At 38.0% G+C, this 18964-nt stretch overlaps 1 protein-coding gene across 4 annotated transcripts in view; it reads left to right on the forward strand.

The window, feature by feature from the left end:
• The window catches only part of FNDC3A (fibronectin type III domain containing 3A), a 130167-nt gene that overhangs the window by 31851 nt on the left and 79352 nt on the right, over positions 1–18964 (forward strand). For all 4 annotated transcript variants that reach the window (XM_075727820.1, XM_075727818.1, XM_075727822.1 and 1 more), the window contains exon 3: positions 11362–11437. In XM_075727820.1, coding sequence (XP_075583935.1) covers positions 11362–11437 — 76 coding nt within the window. The remainder of the gene's footprint in view (positions 1–11361; positions 11438–18964) is intronic.

The following is an 18964-nucleotide window of genomic DNA, read 5'->3' on the forward strand; positions in this document are numbered from 1 at the left end:
TTTATACCTCAGGCAACATGTAATCAGTAATCTCATATTGTTGCATTCCAGATACCGAGTTGTTACAAAGCAGTTTCATGTGTCTTGTCTGTTTATGGGTTAGAACTTAAACCAGAGTAGTGCATATGTGGTATTTAAAGTAATTTCTCACAAGAAGGGAGGGATGCATGTTTTGCTGTATGTAGCTGTCTTTCCGCAGGTGAGGGTGTGCCAGTGGGCCCCTGCTACTGTTGGGATTAAAGATCTCAGATGTGAGATTGCCAGAAACTAATATTGGGTGTTTTCAGTTCAGCTCTTTAGTGGAGACTGATAGAGGGAAACCATCTTTGTCAGCCATCTGAAATGTCTTAAATATTAATATCTAATAAAAAGGTATTTCTGGTTATAGTATTATTTAGGGCAGACCTGTATGTAAATTATAAAGCGAAATTGGGAAACACGCTCCTTTCTTTTCATGCCTCTTAATGTATCTAATAAATGCACAGTGTAGAGTAACATGGCATTTAAGTAAAAGTGCAGTAGAATCCAGTTGATTATTTCTTTGCTGTATCTTTTTATTCTCTTATAAAGTGGGTTGGGGTTTTTTTTCCTCCCTCCTTTCTGGATTATTTGCAAACTGAAGTCATGAGCTGCATCACAGATTCAAGTCAGAAGTTGTTTCATTCCGAGCTAGTGTATCCTATCCGGGCATCAAGAGGCTAAATTAAAAATGCAGTTATAAAATGGCATATATTTGGAAGCTTTGTTTTCTTAAACCCGAACCTTCTGTTGACTGACATTAGATGATCCAGAAGCAGATGCTGCAGCAGCTATTTGTTGATTTAGTTGCTATGGTGACATGATACATTCGTGTACAGCAGGAAGCTCACTGTACGTTGGCTAATTTGATAGGAAGGAAGGCTTGAGGTAGGTATTGCTGACTATATTGTTAATTGATCCTACCTTTCACATCCTGCCTCCACATGCTTTGTGGCTGCACAGCTATAGAGGAAGGGAAAGGGAGATACTCCGGAGTGGCGTTTAGGTTAAGGTGCCCTGTTAAAAGAAGGGGGAGGCAGTGCTCAACACATCACCGAAGATTACCTCAGTATTAAGTGAATGGAACAGATTGGAGCAGCTGGAGTGGTGACTGTTGAATCTTCCTTCATCCTTTGTCACTGTGGTAGCACCAGTTGAATGAGAGAAATAAAGGATGCGAGCAACAGTAAGTCAAAGTGCTAAGGCTTTTGAAATGGGTTGCGAGATAAAGCATGTCACTAATTAACATCTTGATTGCAGCTATTAGTGGAGAAAAATGTAATTGTTCTGAATATGTGCCCTAATGACAGAGCATAAATGTGGCTCTGCCTGGAAGTTGTGTTGTATTATATTCACGCTTTTCTAGAAATACACCCTTTTCTAGTCTTGTTGCAGACAGACTGTTAAAGATACAGTATACATCTTATGAAGGGCTTGGCTGTACCCCCCTCTTAACAGGTTTAGCTGAGTGTTTTAAAAATTTTTGAAGTCACGATGACCAAAAGCATTAGCTACAGTGTTTTCCTACATTTGTAAAATGTTCAAAAATGAATTTACCTTTGTCTTTTTGGCTAAAAATACTTCTTATCAGTACTGCTGAGCAGTATTTTTCAGTTGCAGTATTTTTAGACAAACCACTGCTGTCTATTTTTACGTTGATGTCTATTACTAGTGCATTTAGAAATATGATTTTGGTAAAGTCTTTCCATTATTTGTGATTTTTTTTTTTCTGACAATCATTTGCTACTGACTCAGCACCTAGAATCATTTAATGCTAAATATAGATATTTTCAGACTATAAGAAACAAAACCAAAAGAACCAACCCCAACCATGAAGCTCTTGTCTCTTTCCTAGTAAAACAGCTTAGAAAAGAACATTGCTTCTGCTAGGATAGAAATGGATTGTGATTTGATTCTCTTCAAGGTCTCAGAGGTCCAGGGAAATGTTTTGGAACACTTTCCCGTCTTGGTTTCTAGGAAGTTTGTTTGGAGGAAAAAAACCAAAACACCCTACAACCCCAAAACCCCACATATCCCCAAAACCACTCCAGAATGAGAGAAAAACAGAACTCTGCTTTTCAATAGTACTATTTTGCTCCAGTTTGTAGCCTGTCTTGTTTTACAGAACAGTGTCTTACTACGTTATTTCATTTAAGTATGCTTTAACCACAGCTGTAATACAACATACTCTTATTTCTTCATATTATATGTGATTTTAGCAATGGATAAAATCAGTCTAACATATCCTAGCTCCCCCCCGCCCCTTTTTCTTGTCGTCTTATGTCCCCACATTTTTCAGTATTTTAATATGTATGTCAGGCTATGAATTGGCTTTGCTGCTAAAGGATTACTTTTTTTTTTTGCTATGATATATTTAGTGGTAGATCTATTAGCATTCTTGTTACATATATTTAGAGGCTTTTAACTCGGTTGGAAAATCTGTCCCAGATTTCACTCATTCTAGGAAAATATGTAAATTCACAAAGGGTAACTAACTTCTTTTAGAGGAAGGTATCGAGTAACTCATTTGGTTCCCCTCCCCTTCAGTGGTAGGTGGGGGGTGGCTGGGGAGAGGGAAGGATTCCAAATATCCCTTTACACTGAAATTCAATCTGGTTCCTTTGGTTTTGTCGCCTTTGTGGCAGTAGACAGTGCTAGCCTGTGGTGAGAGCAGAGCGTAGTTCTCAGATGGGCTTATCCCACAACTTCACACATGACACAAAGTATATAGTGTATTTTGGTTTCTTTACCCTCAGTCAGGATTAAAAAACTTAACCTTTTTCTTTTCCCCTTCAGAAGGCTGATAGTCCTTGATACTGAAGGATGTGTTTGAGAGCCAAGATATTTTGGAGAGACAAAGAGCTTGATGTCTATAGATTTTTCTTTAATCCAAATACAAAAATACAAATATTTCTCTTGTATCCCAGTAACTAAAACGATAGTTTCAATCTTTCAGCTAAGACTTTGCTGGTTAGAAATAAACCCATAGGTATTAGGAAAGCTAAATATTTCTAAATTATGTTGTATATTCAGTAGCTAATAAGTTTTTCTACAGACAGAGAAGCTTTTAGGTATAAAAGCCTTTATTTGGGCAACACAATTTGTTACCTACTACAAAAGATTTGAAAATCTGGCTGGCTGAGAATACCAAACTTCTAAACAAAATTTTACTGTATCTGAATTGAATCCCTTGATGTTTGTGCTGGTTTATGAGAGTTAGAAACTGTATTTCATTCAGTCCTGTCCTTTTAGAAATACAGGTATTATTTGAACTGTGGCTTTAAAAAGTATAATACTTAGATCATCCTTATGTGGTGAGGATAAGCTAAACTCTCTTCTATAAACCTTATTCAAATCTGATCTGCAAAAATTTCCCCAAATTAGGTAGGTCTTCATACCTTTATGGAGCAGGGTGGAGGAGAAGGTTAGCAAATGTCTTAATTTTGGATTTGTTTTGTTTTGTGCCTGTGTGAAAGATCATCTAATATATGTCTAGACACAATCATTTGTTGTTTGGGTGTGGTTTTTTCACTTCAGACTAAACTTAAACTTCTAGAAGCTAAACAATAAATTAAAAAATCTTATCTCTGTATGATATATTAGCAATAATATTTTGCATATGTAGTTTTCTCAATTAAAATCTCTTTTGCCTTATAGGTCCACTGCATATTTTGCCAAATTCTATCAAATAACTGCATTTTTGAGACACTGTTTTTTGGCTGGCTGTGTTGTCCACGTGTGTGTGTATTTGGGGAGGGAGCCTGGATCTTTGCTGAGAGATGCTTTATTAAATTAGTTTTTAGAGCTCATTGACTTATTTCAGGTTTTACTTACTGGCTTCCCTCTGCCTCACGTCTGTCCCGTCCCGCCCCCCCTGCCCCCCCCCCCCCCCCCAGGGACAGAAATAGTTCGGGGTTCTAATTGTATTTACAGTTTCTGCTGTGGAAAGATGTTGCCTTAAAACAGTGAAGTAACATGCTTGTGGATTAGTCCTAAGCTTTTTTGTTTTCCTGCTCTGCCAGGCTTTCACCTCATCTAGGGCCCTTATCAAGATGAATCCAATTTTGGTATTGGTACTTCACAGTAATGTCCATAGGTTTTATTTCAGTCTTGCTTACTAACCACCTGATGGAGAACAGTCATTAATTGTGCAAGCCTATTTATTGCTTATCTTTTTTGTGACTGAGAGCATTGGGAAAACTTTTCCCTGCATGTTGTAATGTAAATACACATTTGTGATGCTACAAGTCTGATGCTGCCTTTCTTTCCCATCAGCTAGCTGAAATTATCTTGAAATCTGGCAATCTGCTAATACATCACTACTTCTGTTAGTAGGATAGAAGTGGAAGTAGAGATGCTTGTAGAAGTGTGGATCTTACTGACAGAATGTGAGGGGTCATTTGTAATTGTTATTTCAGTGGAGTTAATAGGCTTTTTTGCCTTTATTAGTGTGCAAAAGAACATATTCAAAGCAGGATTAGCTAGCTCTGTATTTTAAATTCCATTCTGTCCTTCACTGTGCTCCAGTGAAGAAATACTTTAACCTGCATATTTGTCTGGCACAAGCAAATTGTTAGGCTGCCTAAGAAAGTATTCTGTATCCATAAAGACAAGGATTAGTAAGATATAAATCAGCTATGTTTTGTATTGTTGCCATTCTGCCTTTAAAGACATTGCTGTGACCATATTGGTGGAACAAAATACCTCTAAGAATCTTATTTTGGCTTCTGCAGCCTCTGCTTCATGCTGATAAAAGTTACTTCTAGACCTTTCTGGAGATGAGTGTTAACATTTGGCCTTAAGCTTTCCTTTTTTTGGAGCAGCCCTCTGAGTCAAGGTGGCTGCAGCTCTGTCTTGCACAGATCTCCCTTCCACCTTTTGTTTTTTGTATTCTTAGTCTTCCAGTTCTTTTTCTGACTCCAGCTATTCTTATCAAATTCATTTCTTCAGCGTTAGAAAGAAGATAGTCTTGAAAAAACATCCAACTCCTTTCCTGGTTCAGTCTGCAGAAACATCCTGTAGTTTCTCTTGCAGATAGTGAAATAAGAAACATTGAGCAGTCTCCTCTTTGCACATTTGTACTGCCTTTGATTCTTTAGATGCAAAATCAAAATACTTTCTCATCCTACTCACACTGATGTAGTAAAGTGAAATCGTATACGAGATGTTCAGATGAAATTATTGTTAAATTATCATTCCATCTGTTGATAGTATGTCCAAGTCAATGTTGCGTATCTCTGTAGGACGTGATAATGCTACTTGAGCTACAATAAAATTATATTTTAATTTGGAATTCTTTGAGGAGAGAAATAGTATAACGTAGTCTTATATGGAATTGTTATATTGTAAGAGTGTATTTATCATAGAAGACCAGCTCAAATTATGATTAAGGTGAAGAATAGGTTTTCAAAGCTAATTAAGAGGGTGTCCCTTAACTAGTCCGTTAAAAAGGCAAAACATTGTAATGCTTCTTCAGGCTGCTGTTGGGCAGTATTTATATATTAGTAATTTAACTGTGTTCAAGCATGTTCCCAGAGACTGGGGCTAAGTGTCACGGAACAAGTGTGTTCTAGGAAACCATCTTTTCCTCCAGAAAGAGTGTCTATGTGCAGACTGCCTGCTAAGAGTGGTCTTCAGAATCGTTTCCAGTATTGTCTGTAAGAAGACCGCCCGTTGGCATTGGCCCATGTTTTGCTCAGGACTACTATAACAGTGTTCATCATCCCAGGTGATGTTCCCGAGGACTGCTTACTTTGTTTATACAGATGTGGTTTTAGATACACCTGATGTGGTCAAGAAGATGAAGCAGTTCTCCTAGGAGAGATTTGAAACATTAGGACTCCTCAGTTTGCAGAGACTGGGGACAGGGAGGGGGAAATTGCTAAGGCTTAAAAAATAACAAAGGAGGTGGATGAAATTTACTCAGAACTGTTGTTCAGCAAACCCCATAGCACAGGAACTAGGGGCATTTAACTAGTAGAAGATGGTTTTAAAATGGCTAAAAGGTGAACTTCAGGAACTTGCTGCTGTAGGAGGCTGTGGAGGCAATTCAAAGCATAAGCAAACCCAAAGAGTTTAGGCAAACTCATGGCCAATGACAGAGATGGACTGCAGAAAGTGGCCTGGCTCACTTGCTCTCCCTAAATAGCATCTCGGATTGATATGTTAGAGACAAAGTACTGGGCTAGATGGACTGCTGACCTGGACTGCTGACCCGGACCATGAGGACATTTCTTATGTTCTTATTTGGCTTGAGCAGCTGCCTGAGTTTAAACAGCAATTTCAGGAAAAACCTATTGAGCTTTCTAATATGTGGCATGATTCAATTTTGTTAGGAAGCTGGTCTTTGCCCATCCGGGCTATGTATCTTAAACTGACAGTGGATAGGCAGTGAAGTAAATGTTTTAAAATCAGGAAAAAGTCAAGTATTCCATTCTAAGAAGGGGATTTAATGAATACTGTTCCCTTTTGCAATGCCTTTCTATGTTTTTAGGATAGATTTTGCTTTTAATACTGTGCTAAGAAGAAACCTCTATAATCCATACCTATTTAATTAAACTACTACAAAGCTTAGTGTGTTGTTCATTTGAGCTGGGTTTATCTTCCAAAATATCTTTTGTAGAATAAATTAAGTACCATTGAAAAGTATGAAATGTCACTGTTAAAACTCTGACAGTCTTTGGCAACTGTGTTTTGGGTATTTCAATTTCAGTCATACGGGCTCGTAATTTTGTTTTATTTATGCAAGAACTGTTTTTAGGATAACTGTATAGCTGTAGTCTCATATTGTCAACTTGTATGCTATTCTCTGGAAAGAGATTCTGTACTGTTTTTCATCAGGAACTGTATCGAGGTCACGTGGGTCATCATTAAATAACTGTTTAAAGGAAACAATTTATAGTCCCAGTGGAAATTACACAAAACTAGTTGTTGACCCAATACTCCCATTTCTTAATAGCAATGCCTTAACATTTTTTGAACTGGAGACAAAAATATGTTGAGTCAGAGTTGTGTTAGCACTGAGAAATTACACTTTTAAATTTTATTAGGTTATATTATAGTTGGTTATGCTTTAGAAGTGCTTGTAGGATTCTAGAGCCTGTATCAAGGCCTCAGTGACTTAAGTTTACATTATTTTGTTAAGGTTGTAAAGTCCTTAATTAGTGTTTTGTTGGTTTAGACAGAGAAATGGCATTTGAAAAGTGGCTGTGTTTAAACATGCCTCCCACTGAGACTGACACATCACAAATGAGTTTTTTCAGATTATCATAATGATCTTAGAGGAGCAGGCAAGTGGAAATCTGGAATGAATAATGTATGTTAGCCTTTGGATAGCAGAGCTTTAGACGCTGTGAGTAAAGCAACAGGATTTGTCACAAAAAGATTGAGGCATGGGAAGAGAGGCCGAACCATCAGATTTTTCCAAAGCTTTTCACTTAGTTCCAGCCAACGTGAATGTTTTGCCCAGAAGAGGAAGGAGGCTGAGGTCTAGAATATTCACTGTGAAAGATGAGGGCCTTGGTTTTCGTAAGTGTTGATGTCAGGGTTCATGAAGTAGTGTGTTGGACAATGAGGTGTGCAAGCCTGCACAAAGCCACCTAGAATGAGATGAAAGAGCTGTAAATACTAAGCAACCTGTAGATTTTATTTGCCTAACACGTGATGCTGTGAAAGACCCATGTTACCTTTTCCTTTAGAGAAATTTTCTTGCATCTTTTGTTATGTGCAGCAGACTTTTATTAGGTAAGAGGGAATCCCTGTGAGTGAAATGTCTGTCTTTGGTAATATCTCTTTTGACCAAAAAGGTATCAGTCTCTCTCTCTGTGCATAGCTTTAATTTTTCTTCAGATTACATCTACTGAGGTGGTAAGTGTCAAAAATGTCCTTCTCAAAGCAGCGATTGCTCCCTGGGGTTCAGCAGTGATAAGGCTGGTCTAGCAACCAGTGCTGGTCATGTTGACACACATTACCCCAACACAGAGACTTTTGAAGCCAGCAGTTCTTCAAACTTCTGAAATTACTTCAGCCCTCATTTAGACTCTCTTTTGGCATGCTTGGCAACAAATACAGCCTATCTTGGAACAGCTGTAAAATAGAAATGTGAATGCACAACATAAAAGCAAGGCTGAAAGTGGGAGCCAGTGAAATAAATACACAGCCAGGCATCAAGTAGACTAATAGTCCATTGACAAAAAGGCTCTATTTCCTGTTCCTGGGAACAGAGTATCTAATTAAACTGCATTAAGTCGGCGAGTCTCCCCACCCTTTTGAGTGGAAGTCAGATGTCCTCAGAGATGTGAAAATCTGATGACATCCTGAGTCTCAGAGTGGTGCTGGACTCCCTCAGGGGATGCGTTGCCTCATGGCACAGCCGCTGCTCAACAGTGCCCCTTCTCACTGTGTTGTTACACCATGGATGGTGTGCTGAGCCTTTGCTTTCTCAGACTAGCTGTGAAGTAAACAACAAAGATTTTCACACGGGAGAAACGGCTACAAAAGAAAATCAGGGGGCGCAGGGTCCTCTTGCTGCAATTGGGCCAGTATGTGTATTCCCATGCTCAGATCCACTCTGCTAGCTGGAGCCTCCAGTTCGGATGTCCTGCAGCAGAGGTCTGGAGGAGGAAAACCAGCAGGTTCCCAAGGCAACATCATTACCCAGGTTACCAGCCTCGGACACTGACACAGAAGAAATGGGATACCAGTCATCCCCTATTCCCTGTTACTTTAAAAGTAGGAATCAAGGGAATTATACAAGCCTTTGCCCTAAAACTTGAGGGCTTTGCAGCTTTTCTGCTTCTCATAGTTCATGTGATGGAGACCAAGAATATTGAGCTGAAAATTGTACAGATTGGCATGTTAGCTGCAGCCAGAATGGCTCCTCCCAGGAGTTAGGGCATATTAAATCAGCCAAAAGACTTGGACAAATGTGGTTATCCAACCCACACATAAGAGATGGAAAGACGTTCTCATGTACTCCTGCAAACCTTTTAGGTACTTTTATTCCAGTCTAAATTACAAGCTAAAACTTTGAATTGTAGCAGAGAGGGCAAAGTAAATCAATGAAATATGTCTTCCAAAAGTTATGCCTGCTTGGGGAGTCTGAAAAAGAAATTGTAAGAACTCATCCACTCATATTTCTCTCCTTTGTCACGTTCTGAAGGTGATAGCCAGTTGTTAAAATGCTACCTTCAAACACTTACAATAAACTCTGGCAATACAATTATTTTCTGAAGACCTGTAAGTCTTATTTCAAGTTCATGTCTAAAATCCTCTTGTTTCTAAGTTTGGATTATATTATGAATGCTAACTCTTACTGAATTTTATATTCAGGCATACTTTAGAAGACCTGGAAAATTTATTAGCATGACAAAATGTAAATAGTGATATAGTTCATTGTTTTTTCTCAAAGAGCTTAAAGCTTCTGGAGACATCTTTCTCCAGTAACAGCACTGTACCACATGAAACAAAGTCATATTTTTAAAGTGCATGCTCAAAACTGAGCTAAATCAGTATTGAATCACATGGCCCAAGTTTGAAAATGTGAATATCCATCATATCTCATCAAAGTTGCAGCTATGTCAGGTTAGAACTTGCCATCTTTTCATTAATTCGTAATGTTGCTCTATCAGAGGGGGAGGAATTCATAAGATTTCTGCCTTTTCCTCACCCTTTCCTGTCTCTCTGGTATTCCTAAAATGAATAACACTCAAGTTTCCTGTTTTCTGTTTTTTTTGTAACTGTTGTGGTTTAGCCCTAGCCAGCAACTAAGCACCACGCAGCCGCTCGCTCACTCCCCCTACCCCGATGGGATGGGGGAGAGAATCGGAGGAGTAAGAGTGAGAAACACTCCTGGGTTGAGATAAGAACAGTTTAATAATTGAAATAAAGTAAAATAGTAATGCTAATAGTAACAGTATAATAATGATAATAATAATAATAATAATATACAAAGCAAGTGATGCACAATGCAATTGCTCGCCACCCGCCGACCGATACCCAGACAGTTCCCGAGCAGCGATCACTGCTCCCTGGCCACCCCTCCCCCCCCCCCCCCCCCAGTTTCTATACTAAGCATGAAGTCATATGGTATGGAATAGCCCTTTGGTCAGTTTGGATCAACTATCCTGGCTGTGCCCCCTCCCAGTTTCTTGTGCACCTGGCAGAGCATGGGAAGCTGAAAAGTCCTTGACTAGCATAAGCACTACTTAGCAACAACTAAAAACATCAGTGTGTTATCAACATTCTTCTCCTACTAAATCCAAAACGCAGCACTATGCCTGCTACTAGGAAGAAAATTAACTCTATCCCAGCCGAAACCAGGACAGTAACCAAGACCAATTTTATTGTCTTCTGGCAATTTTAACAAAATTTAACAAGAGTAAATTTTTGACCATAGAGTTGTGTATATAAAGAATTGTGTCTATCTGATTCACGCTAGGAGGAGGACATACATTCTATTTAGACACATGCAAGCGAGACTGAAGAAATATGTGGCCAGAAAGGAAATTATGAAATGCACCTGTTCTCCTTTTTTTTTTTTCTTTGTTCATAATTTTAGCTAGATTCTTCATGGTGACAAACTTTTTTCTCACAGAAAGGCAGGTTTCAAATGAGAATACAGGAGTCTAAAATGGTAACAGGCTTCTGCTTTGGTACATGTCAGACTTCCTCTGTTTATTTTGGCTGATAAGTGTGCTTTGCTATCAATTCTGCATTGCATGGGTTTACAAAATTAGGATAAACAGCTTTCCACAAATAAAACCATACGTATTGTTTCATGCTGTACATCTGGTGCACTTACTTTGTCCTGACTTCTAATAATGTTCTATCATCAGTGAATGTACAAACATGCTTGGATCATGTAAAGAAGGAAATGACACAGTATTTCCCTTATGTTGAAAACTGTTTGCCAAGTGGTTATGGTGAAAATTCAAACACTGGGAATTCTAGGCTTCCTTCTGAAACTTTATCTAATGGTTTGATTAATGTTGAAGTTAATGTAATTTGTTGAAATACTTTAAGCTGTACAAATAGCTTTTTAATTATACTAAGCAGTTGAGACAATAAAATTTGTACAGGTACTGTTTTGCTCAGTTGTTATTCTCTCCTTGGTTCTTTGAAAAATGTTTGTTTAAAAATATCTGTACTTGTTCTTGCTCTTAACTCTTTTTTCTCTGTGGGATGAAGGCAGCAAGCAGTGTGAAGTGAAAAATAATGTATTTACTAACCAGAAAAAAAGTTGTTTTTTTCCCCAGTAAAACTTCCTTTTTTTTTTTTTTAAACGTACCAGACTTATGTAACGTATTCCTGTGTAATGGTTGTAAACACTCTTTTATTTTTAAGGTTATTCTTGTGCAAGTTAATCCAGGGGAAACATTTACAATAAGAAGAGAGGATGGACAGTATCAGTACATTACAGGTAAAGCTGATAAATTTATTTTAATATTTCCTGAGTCTGCATCAGGACAAATAAAAAGTAATTTGTGGTGTTGAAAGTAAAAGACTGACAGAAATTATTTTAAATACAAGAACTGTTTAAAGACCTAAAAGATTAGGTGCTAAGGATCATTGGATTTAGATTTCACTATCATATACAAAGTATTTTTTCTTATATTAGATAAAATTAAATTTCTTGGGGGGAGCATTTTCAGTTTGCAAAGCAAACAGGGAAGTGCTGTGGTAGCAACTTTTGACTTAACCTCATTTATTACACAGACATTAAATTAAAAGCTACAGTTGTTAATTTGGTTTGAGTTTATTTTTTTTATTCTTTGCTGTCATGTGGACATCGTTTGCCCATCCTAACAGTAGCTGTCTGTTATCCCACTACTAGTTTTTCATTATCTCTAGGGGCCAAATTGTGTCCTTTCTGAGTTCTAGCAAGTGCAGCTTCAGAATACAAATGATTCATCTAAGCGTAGCATCCCCGTATACAATGGTCAGTTTGGATGTTGTTTTCTATTCCAAATTAAAATAGCCACCAGTTAAGCCTGTCTACAGCTGCAGGAAATAAGTAGTCAGATATTGCTGCTGTTTAGAATACCACTTTACTCTGCTATAAGAGAATATCCACAGATTCAGCTATGGGGTCACTTTTTTTGTTTGTTATCTTCTGAGCCAATGAAGTCTATCTTATTTTTTCCTGGATGTAGGCCCAGCTTCAACAGATACTGTTCTGGGAAGTTGAAGCAAGTATTTTCCAGCTCTTTTCCCCCCTCTTTCCAGTCTGAGAGTGAGAGGAAAGGTCTGGTTTCCAGTGTCATAGGCAGGTCCTTTGGGTGCAAAGTAACTGATTAAAAGGAGGCCTTGGATTATAATTAAGTTTATATCAACAATTCTTAAAGTTTACATGTCCATTAGCACCATTTTTCAAAACTTTGTGCTGGTTGCATAGTATTGTTGCTTCCTTTGAGCCACAAATGGATCAGTGTTGCAGCTCACAGTTCTATAGGGCTTATTTGAAAGATAGCTGTGTAATACTTACTTGGCAATATCTGAGGGGAACATAGTGATTTTTGTCTTGCAATTTAAGTTAAAGAACAGATAAAGTGTATTTTACTTCTGTTGCCCAAAATACTGAGGTGAGTGGCATGCATTACGTTTTTTGTTTTAATTTTGATTTATCAGATGGTCTTAGGGGGGTGGGGGATGAATTGACACTTCCCTTGCATGATCATCTTGAAAGCGGGAAGTGTGTGATGAAATGCAAAAATATTGAGATCATATCTTTATAGATGACAGTTCTAACTTTTCATGGTACAGCTTTTATCCTTGCCTGGTCCCTCTTGCTTTCCAAGTAGGCAGCTCACTATTGTGATTTGATTCAGCTGCTGATTTCTTCAAGCTTTAAATATGAAAGTGAGCATGAGCAGTTTAGACAATTATTCCTGGGTCTCACGAAGTGTAAACTCAGGTACGGTCTTTACAACTTTACTGAAAAGTGGCACTGGCAATCTAGGAACCCACATCCCAAATCAGTTCCACAGCTTTTGCAAACCTCCTGTTACACAGATATTCTGCTTGTCCTTCTCCCTTCCAGGACATGAAAATACAGCTTATAGTTGGTAGTAAAACAGAGGGCATAGAGGTTTTTCATATTTGTGCATTCACTAATCTTAGAACAGAATCTGAGTTGCTTATGGTCATATGAATGTTGCTTTTCTGGTCTATTCTTGCCACTCCTGAGACCTTTCAGTGTTTTATGAGTGTTATGCTGATAGATCTTTCTACCCTTTAGCTTGTTGGGTCTGTCCGGCTTACAGAAGAAATTCCCTTAGTAATTGATGCTGTACCTTTTTCATTGTGTGTATTGCAACTAATGAGGAATGTCTACTTTCCTGTTTTCTGTGTGTAGATTTGTATAAAGTGAACAATTTCAGATGGTGTGCACCATAGAAAACAATTTAGTATTGGCGGTCCTTTTTGCTCTGCCACAGCTTCTCAAACATAGTTTGCCCTTGACTTGGCTACAAAATGGATGACGAGTCTGCAAAATGGGTTACAGCCACAGGAGACTATTGCATTGACTCTGAAGAAAGCAAGCTCACGTCAGTTCCCTGTTCTTTTCTTCACTGTATGCACTCAGTTATTAGGTCAAATCAAAGTTAAAGATGCGGAAATACATAATGAGTATGGTTTGGAGGAAACCTTGTAAACATGCAGAGATGCTTATTTGAAAAAAGCCATGAAGAAAGCAAAGATGGCTGAAATTTAGTGGAGATGCAATCAGTGGGAGGTTAATTTAGTCATTATGATATTTCTTAATACTTTTTTCCAACCTCAGTTTTTCCTGTAAACATTTACCCATCTTTATACTCTTTTCTGACTGTATTGACTTAAAAGTCTCTGCAAAGAAGGCATGTTCAGCTTTTTCTGTGATGTACTATGTAAAAAGAGGTAGTGTTACATACATTAAAAATGTGTATCTGTATACTACTTTGCAAAACCACAGCAGTATTGCCCACAGAAAAATTGTAATTATGTACAACAAATATATTACATACTGCAATTAATATTTTTTGTCTTGTATCACACTCAGAATCCACCTGGAGGAAAAGCATAGGAGCAAAGATTTTTTTTCATGAAATGCACTTAATACTTTGTTACAAGTGTTCTCTTATCCCTTTCAAATGAGGCTTGTAAAATTTACATGTATACTTCACAACATTTACTTATTTGTGATAGAATGGTAGGTGACCACCAAACAAATGTCTCTTAGTTTCTGATGTTTGCTTTCTAGAATGAACTGGTTCTGAGAACTTAATTTACTTTAGATTTTGTGGGATGTTCAATATTCTACAAATAACAAGGGCTTCAGTTCGATATTGAACATAGTACAGTTTGGTTTGGTTTTTTTTTCAAGGAACAGAAAATTTTCAAGTAGTATGTTTCTAAGTCTGTATTCTAATTTATAGTTAGCAAAATGGCGGCTAACAAATATGTTGTCTCTTTGGAGCAAAGTCTTACTAAAAGATATCCAAGGAAAAAGAGAAACAATTTGAGATTACAAAGGATAGTAAGAATTTGGAGTGTTACACATTGACCAAAGATGAAAACCATAAAATGTAAATTCAGGTTCTTGCAAGACAATTTACATGGACATATGTTTAAATTTAAATTATGTAAATACAGTACTAAAATGAAAGAATGGAAGCTGAGAGGTAGCGAGCCACTTCTGGATAGATCGCCAATAGAAGTGCAGATACCCAGATACAGTAGTTTGGGTGATTTGGTAAGTCACTGTATGTTGGATAATTCTAAATCTCCCTTGTGCTTTATTGCTGGTCAGTTCACCTTGAGACTGTGCTGTCTGCTGAAGTCAATGTAGATTGTTTCTAAATCTAACCATAATGTTAATCGTATTTTCTTGCATCATGTCTCTGTCTGGTGGAAACATTGAGATGCTCCATCAATCTTTGTGCTGCTCTTGTCAGTTATTTTATTTGTGAAGAGAGCTATCCTTACTTGGATACTCTATACATAGGGTAAAACTTCTCAACTGAAAAGGAGAGTCAGTGTCTCTCCAGGAGAAAGGAGAGCTGTGAATAAAGTGACTATTTTAGAGCTGCTCTTGAATCAATGAAGTAATGTAAACTTAAAGCTGTAATTAATGGAGAAGCACACGTGCTTTTTCTGTGAGCTAAGCTTCTGAAGAAAATGCTGCATTTATACTCAGGTCTCTGTAGTGACTTACCATCTGTTTGCTGGTATAACTCTCACAGATGATCTGTAAAGCTTTGACTGTTTTGGAACCATGATAAGTGAGAAGTGGCTTCTTAATGTGGGCCTCTTCCATGGCAATTAAGATTGAGTGAAAAGGCTGTTAAGATGATTTCCTGGTTTGAAATCTCTTAAGGTTGGCAAAAGAGCAGTGGTGGTGAAGGGACCTTTTCTCCTTGGTGAATCCCATTCCTTTATTTTGGTGGAGTTTTGATGACTTAAAATAATTTGTGTATTTTATTCTTGGTGCCTTACATTTATATTTCTGTAAAATAAGAAGCATGGGTCCTTTATATTTTGGTATTAGCAATCTTGGATCTTAGTTGCTTTTCTGCTGTACATAAATGACTTAAATACAGCTTCAAATGAGCACTTCTGTGTGCCAATGGCCATTTTTCTGATTTTATAAAAAATTTTCTTTGGCTGCCTAGTGGTTTATCTGATAGCGATAATTTCTGCTCCTCCTTGACGCAATTTAAATTTAAACCATTTGTCAGTCTCTTACTTTCCAAAGACACTGTGCTTTTCTTGCTAGATAGATAGGAAGGTATCTGTCTGTGTATCCATGTGTTAGACCAAAATGTTTATTTTCAGAAGAGCTCTTTTAAATCTATGAAACTGTTCTCACATACTAGAAATACTCAAGACTTCTGTGGAAACTTTCCTTAAGCCAAAAATTTCTTCTGTTAAAGTGAAATAATCAGCTACATTACAGTGATTCAGAAAACCAGGTTTGAAATGTATGAATGGGCTCTCTTTGTAGAAGTGAATTACTGCAGATCACTCATTCATGAATTCTTCCTATTGCAGAATAAATGAATGAAGATGACTCATCTTGAGCACATTTTATAACAGTCCCAAGTTACAGCTAAGGGCAATTAAATGTTACTTGACATAATAAGAGAGACCATGTTCTATATGTCTCTGCAAAGGAAAATTGCCATTTTCATAATAAAATAAGAAAATATATGTAAATTAGAATGAGTCATAAATACTTCATGCTTTGAAATGAAATGAAGTATCAGTATTAAGGTTAGTCTCTGGGATAAGAGTTAAGCAATCTTAACCTCATTTTTTCTCTTTAAAATAAGGAATAAAGTACTTCTGAAAAGTGTTTTCAAGGAAGTCAAGAGGAAAAGAAGATCACATCAATTCTGAGACTACAGCAGTGAAACGCAAACTTTAGTTCATTCTAAGATTAACTTCAGCTTTGCAACAGCAAATCTGCCCATTACCCAGAATATTATGTGAATAAAACTGTTACAGAATGGTATGGGTTGGAAGGGACCTTCAAAGATCATCTAGTCCAACACCCCGTCATGGGCAGGGACATCTTTTACTACATCAAGTTGCTCAAAGCCCCATCCAAACTGACCTTGAACACTTCCATTGATGGGGTATCTACCACCTCTCTGGGCAACCTGTTCCAGTGTCTCACCACCCTCGTCATAAAATATTTTTCTTATGTCCAATCTAAACCTACCCTCTTTTAGTTTAAAACCGTTGCCCCTTGTCCTGTCACAACAGGTCCTGCTAAAAAGTCTTTCTCTGTCTTTCCTATAGGCCCCCTTGAAGTACTGAAAGGCCGCAATAAGGTCTCCCCACAGCCTTCTCTTCTCCAGGCTGAACAACGCCAACTCTCACAACCATTCTTCGCAGGAGAGGTGTCCCATCACTCTGATCATTTTCGTGGCCCTCCTCTGCACTTGCTCCAACAGGTCCCTGGCTTTCTTGTGCTGGGGACTCCAGAGCTGGATGCAGTACTCCAGGTGCGGTCTCACCAGAGCAGAGTAGATGGGCAGAATCACCTCCCTTGACCTGCTGGCCACGCTTCTTTTGATGCAGCCCAGGATATGATTGGCTTTCTAGGATGCGAGCATGCATTGCCAGCTCACGTCTAGTTTCTTGTCCACCAGTATCCCAAAGTCCTGTGCAGGGTTGCTCTCGATCTATTATCTGCTGTTACCTGCTGCCAGGTCTCATTTGGTTGTGGTTGTTTTCAGACAGTGTTAGAGCAACCAAGCTGAACATTTTAAAATCCAAATGTAACTGCTATTTAAGTACATTTGAACAAAAAAAAACCCCCAGACTAGATTTATTTTGTTCTCAGTATCACCTGGTGCTTTGGTGTTGAGTTTTATTTAAAACTAATTTATCAATATTGGAGGTGGTTAAAGACCAGTCACAAATTCTGTAGAAGTTGCCACAAACCCCACAGAAGGGGCTTTACTAGTTGCTAATGGTCATTGGAAGATGCTTCTTTCACAAGAAGACCACAGCTTATTATCAAATCTTAAACTCACTGTGTTAAGTGGAAGAAGTGTGCGTTGTCATTCTGTGGTGATTTTAGAGTATACTAGAATACCTGGCACTGCAGTAGTGATCCCACATATCTTTAAGCCCTCGCTGTAGTGCATGTAGAATGCTCATGTATTGGCTTTGACACATAGGAGAAACCTAGTTCATAATTAAAATACTATAGGCAGGGAAAACTTGCCCATAAGCCCTGCTGCTGCCGCTTTTCTAGTACTACTACTAGTACTATGTTGAATTAGAGGTAGCTCAGGTTATGTCTGCTTGATTCTGTAGCCCCGTCTACTTGATTCTGTAGCCCCGTCTACTTGATTCTGTAGCCCCTTTTGCAATAGGGCAGAAGCAGTCTTCAGTCTTCTCAGGGCCATCTCTCAAATTTGTTTTATTAACTCAAAACTTGCAAAGTAGTGCAAAATAAGGTCATTCCCCTGACCAGAATAAACCGTAGCAATCCAGAAGTCTGTTGTTTAGATCTGGCTTTTTCCGCTCTGAGAGCGGCCATGAGAATTAGCCTCATAGTGGAGCTCCCTCAGCCTTCTCTGGGAACTGCCTGACCTTCTCCTCCGTTAAGTCTGATAACTGACCGGGTCTTGGTGGTCCCAGTCTCCTCCAGCCCTTAAAGAGGCAGTCAGGGATGCTGCAAGAAGCTGTTGCTGGAAAAGCTTACTTTATTGTGCTGCTTTGCTGCCAGAGCAGCTTGCATTGCTGTTGTACCCATTCTGGTAGGATTATAAATACTAGATTTCTAAAACATGCTATTCCTAGAATAAACTGAACTTGATGAAAGTTTTATTAAAAAACAAACTAGACCTGTTTTATCACCTTCTGCAGCAGCAAATTAAAAAAAAAAGCCACCCAAAAACCCAGATTAAAAGGGAAATGCATTAATTCAAATCTCTTTCACAATGTTGCTTGTAGTGTGTTTTAGGGAAAACTTAATTTTTCTGTCATTGATTTCTGTTTAAAACGTGTTAAATTGTCTGTATAAAGATATTGATCTAAGCATGTCTACCATTTTTGCCTTGGTTATTTTCCCATTCTTCTATTAGATATTTTTCTAAATTCTGTTCTGTCTTATTTCACACATTTTGAGATGTAAATGAGTTCATAACTTACTGTATTCATTATAAGGTGTTCCGTCAGGTTCTCATTTTCCTGTATGTTCTGATCAGTTAATCTTCCCTTGTATCTTCTCTAATCTCCTTCTTTATTCCCTCTTTTTCACTACACTGCAAGCTCCACACTGCAAACCCAGCCTGACTATAGGAAGGTTCTGGAGACATTTGTTTGAAATATCAGTGCTTCAGCTGCATACTGAAGACATCTAATTTTAGGTGTCTAAATGTGTGTTTCTATATGTGGCCTTGGATCTAAGCTCCCATTATAACTAGTGAAGATTTAGTCGTAGCTGTAG

Source organism: Pelecanus crispus, chromosome 1, assembly GCF_030463565.1.
Source record: "Pelecanus crispus isolate bPelCri1 chromosome 1, bPelCri1.pri, whole genome shotgun sequence".
NCBI classification, from domain to species: domain Eukaryota; kingdom Metazoa; phylum Chordata; class Aves; order Pelecaniformes; family Pelecanidae; genus Pelecanus; species Pelecanus crispus.